Source organism: Drosophila arizonae, chromosome 5, assembly GCF_054131065.1.
Source record: "Drosophila arizonae isolate 15081-1271.41 chromosome 5, UAZ_ARI_1.0, whole genome shotgun sequence".
NCBI lineage: Eukaryota > Metazoa > Arthropoda > Insecta > Diptera > Drosophilidae > Drosophila > Drosophila arizonae.
The window spans coordinates 925,924-941,030 of NC_142925.1; the positions used below are offsets into that span (position 1 = coordinate 925,924).

Consider the following 15,107-nt stretch of genomic DNA (forward strand, 5'->3'; position numbering starts at 1 on the left):
TATGTAGATATATGTGGCTATATTTCTCTATATAAGCATTTCTTAAATATTTTCAAAAAATCAAGTTTTTGGTTTCAAAATCAGCTGATATACCAATTACAGTAAATGGAAGTGAAATAATGCCGCGAAACAATGTTGTTTGACCAATCGAGTGCTCTAAGAAATAAACAAGTAAAAGTGAAAAGTTTCATTGGGACTGGCCTAAAGATACCCTATAAGAAATACTGCTAATAATATATTACCTATGAGAAATGATATATATACGATTGGGTAACTTTAGCTCGAGCTATGCGAAAGCAAACAAATGTAAAAATCAATATTCATTTATATTATGGAAGTGGATTGAGATATTGAATGCAAATAGTAGACGTGACCATCATAGACTATAAAGGAATCTATATGTAGAATTACAAATTTATAGCTTTTGTAGTATTCCAATTCAATAGGTCCCAATAGCCTAGTTTCTAGTGTGAGGCAGGAAGTAGTAGACGAATAAATAGATAGAGACACAAATAGACGAATATACATATAGAAGGATAGATGGACGCATAGATAAATGGATGAATGTAAATGAATAATAAATTGAATCAGATTAGACATAGGTCTTACATACCTTTGCTGAAAGTCAATATACCCTGGGTATACTTAAAGTGATTGAAAGGTGACCAAAGCCAAGCCTTATACAAAGCGCCAGCTCCGCCTCTCCAGCTAAATGGAAGGCTCAGACGTGTTTTGAACGTTGGAGCGACTGAAGCTATACTAAAACTGTAATTCAATACTGATAGGAGTATAGTGCGTATTTATCGGATATTGTATCGCATACATCGTATTCATATCGTCTGCAGTCTAAGTACATTTTGATGGACAGCTTTGAGTTTTGAGTTTCGGTTTCAATTTCAGCTTGAATTAGCCAAAAGATTCGTAATTTAAAATTTCGTCAGAGTTGGACAAGAGGCGACAAGTTGTGCATACGAAATCGATGAAGCGGAGGCGACTTTTTTCTCGTAATTAAAGCAAAACCCGTAATCCAGCAGACAGCGCGAAATACTGAGTAGCAGGCAACGTGCTTGGAGCCAGCGGCTCGCAGCTCCGAGCTCCGAGCTCCGAGCTCAGTGCACAATTGGCGATTGGCTACATTAGCCGGTGCGACGCAACGCGACGCGACGCGACGCGATAAGTGTTTCATAAAGGGTCTATAAATAAAACATAAACCCGTACACGCAAATCAAAATAAACATAACAACAACTCGAGTGCCTGATTACCGTAAGAGTTGACGCTGATGTTCTTCGGGTAGAATGCTTAGAACTTGTTCTGAGGCTGAAGGAAAAGAGTTAAACAAATACATAGAAATTCTGGAAATTTATTAATTATTATTTTTTTAATATACATTGAAATGCTGTTTGTTTTTTATATATTAAACAAAAATAAAAGCGCTCTGTTGTGTGCGCCTAAACTCGAAATATCTTATAATTATCAATGAAGTGGAGTGCATGAGTAAAAGTATAAAACATATGACATGCTCAAAAAATCTAAGTTCTTCAACGATTTATAAATATTGTATCGATTTAAAAAAAACATCGTCTCTTATAATCTAAAGCTAAAGTTGAAGGATTTTTGTAATCCCCTGATCTAATACTTCTACACTGTTGCACTATTACAAGTTTGATGGAGTCAGGCTCTTCGACTCTTCTACAGTTGACGCTTATGGTCTTATATTTGCCATTTTATACTCGTGTTGCAACGTTCTTATACTCATTTCTTCATACTCGTTTACTCTCATACGCCTAACTAGAGCATAGGAATCTTATTTTACTCTTATATAGTTAGTCTCTGTTCTGCTATCTACTTAAGCACCTGTGCTATTTTGCTCTGATATACTTATACACATTTACTCTAATACATTTACTCTAATACTAATTCTTAAACTCTTATATTCCTTAATACTTTAGTACTGAGCATTCATACTAAAGCTCTTGTTCTGTAAACACTTATAACTTTATAGTCTTATATGGATCTGTTCTTCTAGTCAAGGAGTATTTCTATGTACTGCTATACGATCTTACATTCATAATCTTATACTATTATACTCTTTAGTACTCTACTACTAAGCCTTGAATCTTATACTCTCACGCAGAGACTTGACCACTCGGTTGATATATGATCTAGATATACATATGTATTAGTTATAGCTCTTCAGCCTTTGCAATAAACTCTCTTTCAAAATTCAAAATTCAACTGCTATAAGCTCAAAGATAACCTAATTGAAATATTTAAAAATTTATATTAACTTTAAAATGTATATAAAAAAGTTAATATCCTCTCTAATGTCTCTTGCCATTGGCCTTGAGCCCGCGCCGAGCGACTTGTCCCAGAGCCTCAATCGTTCTAAGTGCGATTGCAGTTGAACAGCTTAAGTTGAATTGCAAATGAAGCTAATTTACTTTAATTATGCATTTCATTTGTAAGTGAATACAAACTGGATAAACTTATAATTATATATTATATGTACATATGTGTGAAGATATATGACCTAACTCACTGCGTGCTGTAAGCAGCTCAGATGAAAGCGAAAACAACATTTGACTGAGTTGCAAGGCTGCAAACTGGTAATTAAGTATTATTGAATCGACTCGAATCGGATCGAATCGAATCGAGACGAGACGAGACGAGACGAGACTAGTTGAATCGCTGTAAACGTGATCCAGTGTCGACGACCCACAATGTCTCACTGGGGATGAGTGGAAAAGCGACGTGTAATGCATAAATATGCATATGTAATAGAGCGGCGAGGGTAGCTAGACAAGTAGTCGCGCCTGGGGGCGATGCACTAGATCAACTGCTCTGACTACCCTTTATATACTTCATATGCATATGTGAAGATACTCTGAGAGTATATATGTAAATAGGAGAATTTAAATATTATATTACGGCAAGTTATTAAACCACTCTCGCGCATATGCACACCTGTCGCTGATGCAATAGGCAAACGTCAAAATGGGCTGTGACCATGAAACTATTTACGATGGGCTGTTAACTTGGCCCATATAAGGTCAAGTGCATTTGTCCAAGTTTCGTAGAGCTTTTGGCCCATGGATCGAATGGCGATAAATTCAATTAATTAAATGTGTTAATTGTTCTCTGCGCAAAAAAAAGAGAAAAGAAAATGGCACGCACAATAGACAATTATGCCATAAATAATGCAGAGAGAACCGAAAACATCTGCTATGTTTCCGATTTTCTTCAGCTTTTAGTTTAGTTTAGCTCAGTTGATTGAAAAGTTGCAATTAATTAAAACGTTAATATAATAATAGGTATAACAATTTTTGTTTTGTTTTCGAAAATATGTTAAATGCGTTTGCTCTTTTAGGTAAACTGAGATATATATATTAATTAATAATAATAAAAGCAGAAATAAAAAATATATAAATTTAAATTTTTGATATAAAAAATAGATACATATAATTAAACATAAAACAATATAAAGACAACATGGATACCATTCAAAATAAAAATATAGAGGCCAGTCCACAACGGTATACGATTAACTCAACAATTGGTAAGTGCTTAATTATTTAATTAATTCAAATACTGTCTTGTAATAAAAAATCTCCTTTTATTATGTTAAATGCAGACGATGGCACGACAATCATTAATATTGGTAAGTTAAGGTCAATGTAAATCCAGCTGGATTTGTCACATCATGCTGACTTTCTGATTCGTTTGGTTTGCTAACAAATCCCGTATCATCATTAGATGGCACATATTACCTTTCTTGGCCGGTACAGCTGCACGGCGTGGATTGAGTTCTATTATAACAAGTGTTCAAACGTCTTTCGGTTAATCGCTTTAAAACATTTGTTCATATATATATAGAATTGCAACTGATTGTAAGACAGATTAGACGCAGTTTTTTTTTCTAGTATATGGAAAACTGATAAGCTTAATATACAACCGCTTGTGATTGTATATTGACTTCAGTAGTGCACGACACTCATGCTACTACACTTGTCTCGCTGAGGTACAAAAATATTAAGTTTTAGCATCACAAATAGTCTCAAGTTCTAAGTTGCACTTTTTTTATCTACATACAAAAAAGTATCTTTATATGTAGACTAAATTTGAAGTTTGATAAGTTTGTGCATTATCGATAACAGGCCAAAGGCAATTATCGCATTTTGGCACGCAATAATCGTATTCGATACCATCGCCAGAGTGTTCATTTCGAACAGCTGTTTTGCGTTCACTCAGTAGTGTCCGATTCGTGTTTTGTTAACATTTTGTTAGGCTAGTTTGGCATGCGGTGTTTAATTTTCGAAACGGGTTTAAGAACTGAATACAATTAAAGCCAGCCCACAGCTCTCAGCTCGCACTGCGGCTGTCGTTTAGTCAACTGCTCGCCATTTCAATTTCAATCTTCTCGTTGTCGCGAACGTTGTCGGTTGTGTTTTTTCCGGTGTGTACGTTATCTGTGTGTATGTGTGTGAACATACATATGTACGTATAGAGTTTTTGTCAGTTAATTGCTTGTTTTAACGTCCCATTGCCACAGCTGCTGCGTTTCTGTCCCTTCCATAAAACTGCAGTATAGTAAAAATTAATAGAAATGTGAATAAGTGAATGTGCAAGTTAGCACCAGCGGAGTGAAGTGTAAACAAAGGTCTAATTCTTGTGTGATTGTGTGTGCTTATTCTCTTATTCCGCAGAAGCAGAAACAACAGAAAGCGAAAACAACACCGCGCCCGCTACCCTACCCGTTAACACTCCAATACAGGCTGATATAATGGCAAATTTCGATGATGTGAGTGTTGCCGAGTTGCAAATAAACAAAAGTCAGTTAATGTAGTAGATGCCGCATGCAATTCAATGCGAGCACTTATAAAACAACAACAACAAAAACAATCCCAATCACAACAAGGAGAGCAATAATAATAACAACCACTACGGTTATTAACGTACATTTGCGCACGTAACTCACATTAAGCCTTTTTTCGTTTGATTTTATTTGATTTCTTCGTTTATTTTTTGTTTTCAATTCCGTCTTTCGTTATCTTCCTATATACGTGCATATTTGTGCTTGTGTGCGTGCATATGTGTGGTGTTGCACGACCTGATCATTGCGAATGTGAAAACCCGCCACCACTACAACTCCACCAACACTACCAAAAACAATTGCGATGGACAACGAGCAGATATTGCAGCGCGCTCGCCTCGCATTCGCCAGCGGCAAGACAAGGAACGTAAGCTTTCGGTAAGTAACTGTAATCAAAGCCCAAAGCAACGGTTTTTAGTTAGTACATGTAGTTAAACAGGTCATTAGCTTTTGTGTTATGGCTGCTCATGTAATGTAAAATAAACAACAACTGTTGCAGCTGTTTTTGGCGGCGTCTTTAACAAAAAAGAAGTAACAATAATAATGATTACTACATACAATACTGTATATATATATAAGTATGTGTGTAGTTGAGATTAACAAGCGAAAACGCACACGCATACATATGAATATGTACAATGTACATATGTATGTACATATAGTTGCTATGGTCTGTATCTTCAGCTCGTTGCGGGATCACAGTACAACGAAATGAGCTTTTGAACTCGTTCACTTGAACTTTGTGTTTGTGTGATGTCTGAAGCGTTTTGTTCTGATAAGAAATGCAGATAACTATTTATATAGAACAACTCAAATGTCCAGAACACTGTGTGTAAATATGGAAGCAAGAAAGTAGATAGGGATCGATTTGGTAATACCCTGTAGCATATTGTTAGTGGTTTTTCATGTCATGGTAATAGTATTTATTAATATTTAGCAAGTCAAGGCAAGTGTGAATGATCGATATTTTGCCAATTTGCCAAAAATTTAGATGTGCTAATAAGATATGGGTGTTGAAATGGAGTGCTTATCGATGTTTTGCACTGCAGGTGGCATACACTATCGATATAAAACAGTTGGAATATGTATGTATGCATTTGCATTTGATTCCTTTTTTTAAAAATACAGGGTATTGTTTCTAGGCATTACTTGCATATTTATTTTTGTGACCTGTTCCGCAAATTTGGTTAATACATTCGAATAGGTGCATACATATATTTCGTACATTTATGTGTACATCATCAACAGAGACAGAAGCGAGGAAATTTGCAATACAATTATACTTTCAGTACGCATTGTCAGACACATTCTCCTAATAGTCCACATTCTAACCTTTGGCATGTTCTTATTTTTAGTACATGTTATAAGGGCTTTTACTTTTATTTACATAAAATTACTGCGCAAAGTTAAGGAGGTGACGATCTTTGATCTACTCTCTCTCTCTCTCAGCTTTGTCGCCTTTTTTGCTGCTTTATTTTAGCACTTCGTATGCAGTGAAGCAAAACCTCAGAACAGCCTGTTATACGAATCGCCTAATGGCTTTAGCATTTAGATGCGTTATCTATATACATACATATACATATGTATTGACAAATTTTGGATATGTTAATAACCAAAAAATTATGTGTTCATATATAGTATATGGGCTTTTTTGAAGCTCAAAGTGTGAAACGGAAGTGCGGACGTTTGTATATACATAACGTACGTCTGTGGCCCCCCTCGTCAAGGTCGATAGCTATTTAATTTCATGATCTTTTTCTTGTTCAAACAAACGGTGAGGAAACGTGTCCGAGAATTTTGCGTTTGGCTTTGTTTTTTTTTTCTTCTTCTGTCATTCCCCTTCTACTTCTGCATAGAAAAATCTCAACTCAAATACAAATATATATAATATCGGAGATTGTGCCACATCATGGCTCCATAATTGCTTCATTGATATGCATAGCAATCATATACATATGTATATGTATGATTATAGGAATAAGTTTATTTATATGTATTTAATTAATATTTTTTGCTAAAACCCGAACGGAATGTGGCAACTTGTTGTACAAGTGAATATACAATTGCAAATAAACTTGACCATGATTAGGCATTCAGTTAATCTTATATAATATAAATTTACATATACATGTGTGTGGATATAAATGCCGTTTTTATTAATCAAACTTAAACTTTGAGCTTATTTTCCAATTAACTAAATGGGCAATCATAGCAATTATATATGTAGGGTCTTTATTTATAAAAATTAATTGTTTTAAAATATAGCAACATATGATCTATATAACTTGAATGCAATTGAAACTGCTAGGAACATCTGGTGAAGGTTTTTTAGTGTAAGCGGAGGTGCTGAAGGTAATATTTCGACTTAGATTAATTATCATAACTATAAAATAAATATGTGAGAAACTCACGTCCCCTGAAGGCAAGATCTAGAGGGTCTACGCATGCGGTCTCTGATAATTTGACATTCAAGTAATTTTCAGACTCTTTTTTGGTCGGCTTAAGTATCTATTGTTATGTTTATAGAATTCTTCGAGAGCTCTTGATATGTTTAGATCTGTGTGTACGACTTGTGTAGGATTTAGAGCATAGCATTGTGCGTTTACCATGGTTTCTTAATAATATATTCCGAATAAAATCATTGTATTAAGAATGTGTTCGACTTCATGGGGCTCTCACTCGTTGCGTTACACTGAAGAGGCGACAAATCGAACATAAAACATATATGAAATCTTTCTTATTTATAGATGGTTTCCTTTAAACTTTGGGAGATTTCTTATGCCCCTTATGATTTTATTGTATATATTATTATACACATGTATACTTTTCTGTTTAATTTCCTTTTCTTTTTAACTTTTTTGTTGCGTCTGACTGAGCAACCTCGTTTGCATATTAGATTATGTAGAACTTGATAAAGAATAATGTAGTTTGCCTCTAAATACTTTTTTAGGTGAACAGGTAATGCAGCACTAGCAGGCCAACCAGTTTAATCGTTCTAACTTGATATTTAGATATAAATATACGTAGAAAGCATCTATTGGTCAGCAAGTGGCTGATCGACGTTAGATGCGTCATATTTTTGTTAGAGCAAAAATGAAAAGAAAAAACTTTGCATAAATTTATGAACAAAATATGAAGATGATTGAGTTTTAGCGTTGACCTTGAGCAGAGTGATTGGAAGTACTTGATATTGGTTTAATATAATATATATATATATAAAGATTTTGTATTGTTGTTTAATAAAAATCGAATGCCAGTTTAATTGATGGTAGGTTTTACGATATTATAGATCAAAGAGCGCACGAATTGTTATTAGTTGTGCTAATTCCATATAATTAGTGCCTGAAACAACTTTCAGGCAAACAAGTTCTGTAAATAACAATCTTAATACCCTGTAAACTATGTAGCTATAAAAAAGTCATCCAATTAAAGAGCTAGATTTGTTGTATAAATAAACTCGACTCGACTGAACGAGTTTTTCAATTGGTTTGACCTTATGGGATACCCTGTAAAATAGTTTAGTCGAGCATATCAAGACTAAACTAGAACTGAGAGTTAGTTTTAGCTATGCAGTATGACTAGCGTATCTACTAGTCCAGTATACTCACTCTTGATCTGTCACTCATATAACTAACATATTATCGATAAATCTCCCGCAAATTAGACGCAAACAATTGGAAAACTTGCTGCGCTGCTATGAGGAACATGAGAACGAGATTATCAGCGCCCTTGAGGCGGATCTGCGCCGGCCCAAACAGGAAAGTTTGATCGTCGAGACGGAGTTTATGAAGAATGACATCAAGCATATACTGTACAACCTGGACGAATGGGTCAAGCCAGAAAAGGTGAGTATTTGCAAATAGAATAGCATCAGTTAAAGGGAGACTTACATATATATAATTGATCTATGTTTGTTTTCCATTTGCAGCCAGACAAATCGATTGTCAATTTGCTGGATGATGTGCATATCTACAAGGATCCCTATGGAGTTGTTCTGGTGATTGGCGCCTGGAACTACCCGCTGCAGCTGCTGTTGGTGCCCGTTGCTGCTGCCATTGCTGCTGGCAACTGTGTGATCCTCAAGCCAAGCGAAATTGCGGGCAATTGTGCAAAGTTCATAGCAGAGACTCTACCCAAATATTTGGATAATGTGCGTGAGAAAGACTGGAGAATTCTAGCATAAAAAGATTATCTTATTATCCCACTCCCATCATTGATTTTGGATGTGATTCCAAAGCTAAAAGCCTGCTAAACTAGTTTTGTTGTTATCCATAAACTAAACTATGTTTATATAGGATACCTAACTGTAAATTGAGCATAACAATAGATGAGATATCTACATAAATTAGCAGAGATTGTGGCCTAGCTATGTATGACTTGTATTGTCTAATCTCTTTGCAGGATTGCTATCCCGTCGTCTGTGCCGGACCGAGTGAAACAGCTGAGCTTTTGGAACAACGTTTTGATTACATTTTCTACACGGGCAGCACGCGCGTGGGCAAAATTGTGCATGCAGCTGCTGCTAAGTATTTAACACCAACGACCTTGGAGTTGGGTGGCAAGAGGTTCGTTAAACCCATAATAAATACATATTCATTAAAAAAATAATGAAATTAAATTTGTGTTTTGCAGTCCGTGCTATATAGACAAATCGGTTGAGCTGCGCACAGCTGTGAAGCGCATTTTATGGGGCAAGCTAATTAACTGTGGACAAACGTGCATTGCCCCCGATTATATACTCTGCTCCAAGGAAATTGAGCAGAAATTCATTGTGGAAGTGAAAGAGGTGCTCAAGGAATGGTACGGCGACAATATACAGAGCAGTCCCGATTTGAGTCGCATCATTAACCAGACTAATTTCCAGTAATTCGAAACATATTCCGCATATTCTGTCCCGTATTAATACTTCCATCTTTTGCAGACGTCTGTTGGGCTTGATGAAAGCCGGACGCATTGCAGTTGGTGGTAAATACGATGCCAGCGAACGTTTCATAGAGCCAACAATTCTGGTTGACGTTAAGGCCAATGATCCCGTTATGGAGGAGGAAATCTTCGGTCCCATCTTGCCCATCTACACTGTAGAGAATGCCTATGATGCAATTAAGTTCATCAATGCCAGGTAAGACTGTCTGTACGTCAAGCCGGACGTGTTAAAATGTGAATTTCATTTTGTCATTTGTTCTTTGCATTTGTCACACACGAATTCCGATTGGTTCCGAGTTGCTTATATAATATTATTTCTATATCTGTTAAATCAATCGAAAAAAAAAAACACCCAAAAATGTTAGAGAAAACCCTCTCGTCATGTATATATTCACGTCGGAAAATGAGGTGCTCGATCTATTTGTCAATGGCACCCAATCGGGCGGAATGTGCGTTAACGACACGATTATGCATTATGCCGGTAAGATCCAAGATCAAACATGGATGAAATTGCGAATTTCCAATTTTGTGGCTGCGGTTATTCATACATGTATATATAAATATATGTATATAAGGATGCTATAAGCCCCAGCTTACCTCTTCTTCCAATTATCTCCGCTATGAACAATTGTTTATTAAGGTTACGGCTGCCCCTCGTCCTTCTTTCTGTTGCTCCCTATAATGCCTGTACAGTTTTTTTTTTTTTTTTTAAATAATTTGTTTTTTAAGCTGTAAATAGTTAGGAGTTAAGATCTGGTGACGGTTTTTAAATGATTTGTATATAAATTTTAAATATGTTCTTGAAATCTTTTTTATGCGATTTGTGTTCCCTAAATGTATTTTTATTTTACATATTTTTTGCTATTTTAATTTTTTTAAATTTATTTTTAAATATTTATTTAATGCTATATTAAACAAATTCTCTATAATATTAAATTGGCTTTTATATATATTTACTTTTATATATATATCTAAACTTAGGTTTTTTTGCTCCTTGATTCCCGATTAAATACATCATAAGCATTAGAAAAATAAAAGTAAATCTTGCAGGTTAAATGCAGTTTATTATTGTGTAGATTTGGTAGTTATCTAATATCTGTATCTCTATTGAAGAAATGCAATGGCATTTAGAATTTAGCAGATAATGATTAACGATTAACGTGTAATCTGTCAGTTCAGTTATCGATACTTTACTTATTTTAAGTTCACTCTCTCGAATGAAAGTTTAAACGAACCAGTTCGTTTCACTCCTGCTGACTCCGTATCCTACGAAGCTGATCAAATAGAACTGCCGAATGAAGCTCATCTATAAATACATATGTAGTATATTTTTTTTAATTTATTTTTGGTTTTTTCAAACAAAATTTTAATTTTTGAACAAGTTTTAAGTAAAAAACAACACTTCAAACTTATACTCCAATACATATTCGTCATTTTGTTTTGTTATTCATCAAATATCATGTATTAATAATTCCCGTAATTGTTTGTTCAATTTCGTTAGTATTTTTGACTATACATATGCAAATATCTTTAGCGCTTTGTTTCATTGTTTTTAAATAGAGAGAAACCTTTAGTGCTCTACGTATTCTCAAACTCAAAAAAGATTGTCAATGAGTTCAAGAAGAACACGACAAGCGGCGGATTCTGCAGCAACGAAACTATTATGCATGTCGGAGGTATATTTATGTATATGTATATATATTGTAGATGTAGCTTATATTTTTATTTACATTTGTATGCACTTTCAAGAACTTTGTTTTCAAATTCAAACACATTTTGCAGCAAAATTAAATTGTTTTATTGTTGATATAAAGAATAGTTTGGTTCAAAACTAAACCGAGACACAAAAACCCTGCAGCACACACAACACCTAAGTACAAGCTATTGAATGTGTATTGTTTATTAAGAAATTTGGCTTATTGAATTGATTTTTGTATATATTATGTAAATTTACAAACTTTGAACAAAATTCCGCAATTTATTAACTAACTGCGCAAATTAACAATTGGTGTTTGGTGTGCAATTAACACTAGAAATTTTATAGATATAAAGCTTTATAAAACTAACACTAATTTCGAGGTTGGTTTAAAAAATTTGCAAGCTAATAACAATGCATTAAATGAATTATTGTTTATTCGAAACTGTGAGTTCATATCATATTTGTTTTTATAAATTTTTCAAACCATCCTCGTACACTTATAATGCTAATATTATTACTGTATACTTATATACCGTGCTTTTATTCACAGTTGATACCCTGCCTTTTGGCGGCGTCGGCATGAGCGGCATGGGCAGCTACCATGGCAAATATGGCTTTGATACGTTCACACATAAGAAATCTTGCCTGGGCAAGAATTTGGCCCTGCTAGGCGAAAAGATGGCATCGTTAGTATAACATTATTCTCTTATATAAGTACATATAATTCATCTTGATCCTTACAGCGCTCGCTATCCGCCTTATTCGGATCGTAAGGCTTCGTTGCTTTCATTCCTTTTGCGCAAACGTCGACCTCTGCCCAATTTACACTTGACGCACATCCTGGCAGTTGGTTTGGGCGTTGGTCTCACCTTTTTGACCAACTACTATTTGCAGGTAAGGAAGGTACATGTTTAATAAGTCTATGTCATTTGTTGGTACGCCTATTAATGTCTTTAATTTTACATGTATGTACATCACGCACAATCAACACATTGCACTACAACAAAATTTACGAATTTCAATTCATAAATCATATCCCAAATATTCTAGGGCAAGGTGTTGCGTTAGAACTTTTGTATACCCAACAAATGGCGGACTTAAAAATCGTGTTGCAACTTCATCAGCCAGTGGACAGTTAACATATATACATATATATACATATATTTAAATAAAATATATTTAATTCAATCCTTGAATATATTTTTGGAAGCATATTTGGAGTAGTGTTAATTTCTAACTCGTTGGGCTTGCTTCTACTAATTTACTAGAATTTTAAGTATATTGAAATATGCCTATGGATATGTTCACAACACAGGCTTAATGCTTATAAATTCTTTAAACTGTTGTATTTATTTTTTGTATGCATCAATCTATACTTTCAGGACGCAAAATCAAACTAAGTAAAACCATGTACTTTTTGTACTCTAAATACGAAAAAACCGGTGGGTGATGTTATGCTATATGGATATTTCGCTTTATATTAGTTATATTGTTATTTAGTTGCTATTTAATAAAATGAAAATGTTAAGACGAAAAGCTCAAAATTGTGTTTATATATATTTGAAGTGCCCGCCGAACAGAGTTGCCACAGTTCCACTTTCGATGGCAGCTGAAAAATATCGATAAAAGCAACCCTGTCTGGTATTTTTTTTGGCATATTTGACTGAAATCGATAGGGTCACACTCTTGTCAATAATAAGCTTTAGAGACACACTGAATTTTTGTCTATCATTATCGTTCACTAGAAACTTTTAGATTTATTTTGTTTTTGACGCAAAAACTAAGTAAAAACATTATAAAAAATGGCCGCTCGCGGCGATCTAACTGCACAATTCATTGAAATCACTGGCACTGATGAAAACGTTGCCCGTTTTTATCTATCCAGCTGCGACTGGGACATTGAGGTAAAGTTTTGCAGTGAAACTATTTAACAAAGAACGGTCTGAAATGATGCATTTTTTATATGTGAATGTGCAGCAAGCGCTAGGTAACTACTGGAGCACACAGACTGATTTGCCAGCTACTCCAACTGTAGGGGGTCAGTCGAGCAATCCAACATCGGCGCCGGTAACAACCACGACCTCTGCTGGCGTCGGCGCTGGCGCCAACGTCGCTGCCGCTACAGCCTCAGCAGCAAAAAGCGTCCCAGCTGCATCAGTTGCTTCTGCGACTGCTCCGCCAAAAGCCGCCGCTAATAAACCAAAGTAAGTGAGCAGAGTTTGCTTTATGCAGACACTATTTCTATGTTCATTTTAGATTTGCTACGCTCAGCGACATGTCGAAGCAACCATCTAGTGATGACGAGCATCAGGCATTCTATGCCGGAGGATCTGATCGTTCTGGGCAGCAAGTTTTGGGACCGGCCAAACGTAAGAACTTTCGCGAGCAGTTGACCGATATGATGCGCTCGGCACAGGAGCAAAACATAGCCGAAGTGGGTGTCGGACCCTCCACCAGCGCCTCGGCTGTCGGCGGCGGCAACGTTTGGGGTCAGGGCATGCGGCTGGGCATGACAGATAGTGATCATACAGTAGTGGGTACCAATCAAGCAGCACAGGCAACGGAAAACAAGCCGGTTGTGGTGCTTAAGCTATGGAGCCAAGGTTTCTCTATCGATGGCGGTGAACTGCGTCACTATGATGATCCGCAGAACAAGGAGTTCCTGGAGACCGTGATGAGGGGGTAAGCATTTGGTTTGATATTCCAAAATGTATTATATTTATCTCGGCGACTCTTTTCTAGTGAAATCCCCCAAGAGCTGCTGGAAATGGGTCGCATGGTCAATGTAGATGTGGAGGATCACAGACAGGAGGATTTCAAGCGTCAGGCAGTGCCACAAACCTTCAAGGGTTCGGGCCAGAAACTTGGCAGTCCGGTGGCCAACATTGTGACCAATAAAGCACCAGCCGCTGCTGCCGCTGCGGCATCACCTACTGAAGTGGCCAGCCACGAGGCAACTGCACGAGATGCCCTAAACTTGAATGCCGAAGCTCCTTTGACAACGCTCCAAATACGCTTGGCAGACGGCTCTAGGCTGGCGGCTCAGTTCAATTTGACGCACACTGTTTCCGACATACGTCGCTTTATACAAAAGTAATTTAGACTTCAATCCGGCTTGTAAACCTGTTTGCTATATTCTCTCTCTTTTACTTACAGTGCTCGTCCGCAGTACTCGAATAGTAACTTTGTTTTGGTCTCTTCGTTTCCTACACGCGAGCTAAGCGATGACAGCTCCACCATCGAGAAGGCTGGCCTCAGGAATGCTGCGCTTATGCAACGCCTAAAATAAAACCGATAAACACAGAAAATTTATAATAATAATGAATATTAATAGTAATTGGATATGGCGCATTCAAATGCAGTTCAGTCCCTCAAATACAACTGCAAACATTCACAAAAAATGAACAGAAAAGAAATATCTAAAACAATATTGTACTACCCAATCGATGTTTACAATATGTGTCTTTATATATATATATATATAATATATAAAATTGAAACGTGTTTAGTCAGGCATGTGTCATCTGCTATTTTCTATAAGGCAGTTTAAATTGGAATTGATTAATTCAAAATTGAAATTTCAAGTAAAGAATATTATCTAATCGGATGTTGAT

At 35.9% G+C, this 15,107-nt stretch overlaps 2 protein-coding genes across 12 annotated transcripts; both read left to right on the forward strand.

The window, feature by feature from the left end:
- The first annotated feature begins 1,110 nt into the window (after positions 1–1,110).
- Aldh-III (Aldehyde dehydrogenase type III) lies at positions 1,111–13,029 on the forward strand. 11 transcript variants are annotated; one of them, XM_018012366.2, is made up of 14 exons: positions 1,111–1,264; positions 3,454–3,557; positions 3,633–3,659; positions 4,705–4,799; positions 5,191–5,249; positions 8,536–8,716; positions 8,800–9,021; positions 9,273–9,436; positions 9,504–9,734; positions 9,793–9,990; positions 10,160–10,275; positions 12,044–12,179; positions 12,237–12,396; positions 12,544–12,681. In XM_018012366.2, the coding sequence occupies exons 2-14, from the start codon at positions 3,491–3,493 to the stop codon at positions 12,559–12,561; spliced, it is 1,674 nt and encodes a 557-aa protein (XP_017867855.2). In that variant the 5' UTR covers positions 1,111–1,264; positions 3,454–3,490; the 3' UTR covers positions 12,562–12,681. The 11 variants fall into 11 exon arrangements, with proteins under 11 accessions (XP_017867855.2, XP_089326770.1, XP_017867858.2 ...); XM_089470644.1 differs by lacking the exons at positions 10,160–10,275; positions 12,544–12,681 and adding exons at positions 11,355–11,470; positions 12,876–13,029 and having other exon boundaries at positions 1,112–1,264; XM_018012369.2 differs by lacking the exons at positions 10,160–10,275; positions 12,544–12,681 and adding exons at positions 11,355–11,470; positions 12,876–13,029 and having other exon boundaries at positions 1,112–1,264; positions 12,237–12,387.
- Positions 13,030–13,169: 140 nt separating this feature from the next.
- Positions 13,170–14,997, forward strand: p47 (NSFL1 cofactor p47). The gene is made up of 5 exons (XM_018012989.2): positions 13,170–13,397; positions 13,471–13,697; positions 13,750–14,175; positions 14,236–14,586; positions 14,650–14,997. Exons 1-5 carry the CDS (start codon positions 13,296–13,298, stop codon positions 14,780–14,782), a joined length of 1,239 nt encoding a protein of 412 aa, XP_017868478.1. The 5' UTR covers positions 13,170–13,295; the 3' UTR covers positions 14,783–14,997.
- The last annotated feature ends 110 nt before the right edge of the window (positions 14,998–15,107 follow it).

Coding starts and splice junctions, on each gene's coding strand:
- Aldh-III (XM_018012366.2), top strand. CDS start 3,491: ATGGATACCATTCAAAATAAAAATATAGAGGCCAGTCCACAACGGTAT. Junction 5,250..8,535: donor ACAAGGAACGTAAGCTTTCG/GTAAGTAACTGT, acceptor CCCGCAAATTAG/ACGCAAACAATTGGAAAACT. Junction 9,022..9,272: donor TACCCAAATATTTGGATAAT/GTGCGTGAGAAA, acceptor ATCTCTTTGCAG/GATTGCTATCCCGTCGTCTG.
- p47 (XM_018012989.2), top strand. CDS start 13,296: ATGGCCGCTCGCGGCGATCTAACTGCACAATTCATTGAAATCACTGGC. Junction 13,698..13,749: donor GCCGCCGCTAATAAACCAAA/GTAAGTGAGCAG, acceptor TGTTCATTTTAG/ATTTGCTACGCTCAGCGACA. Junction 14,176..14,235: donor CTGGAGACCGTGATGAGGGG/GTAAGCATTTGG, acceptor ACTCTTTTCTAG/TGAAATCCCCCAAGAGCTGC.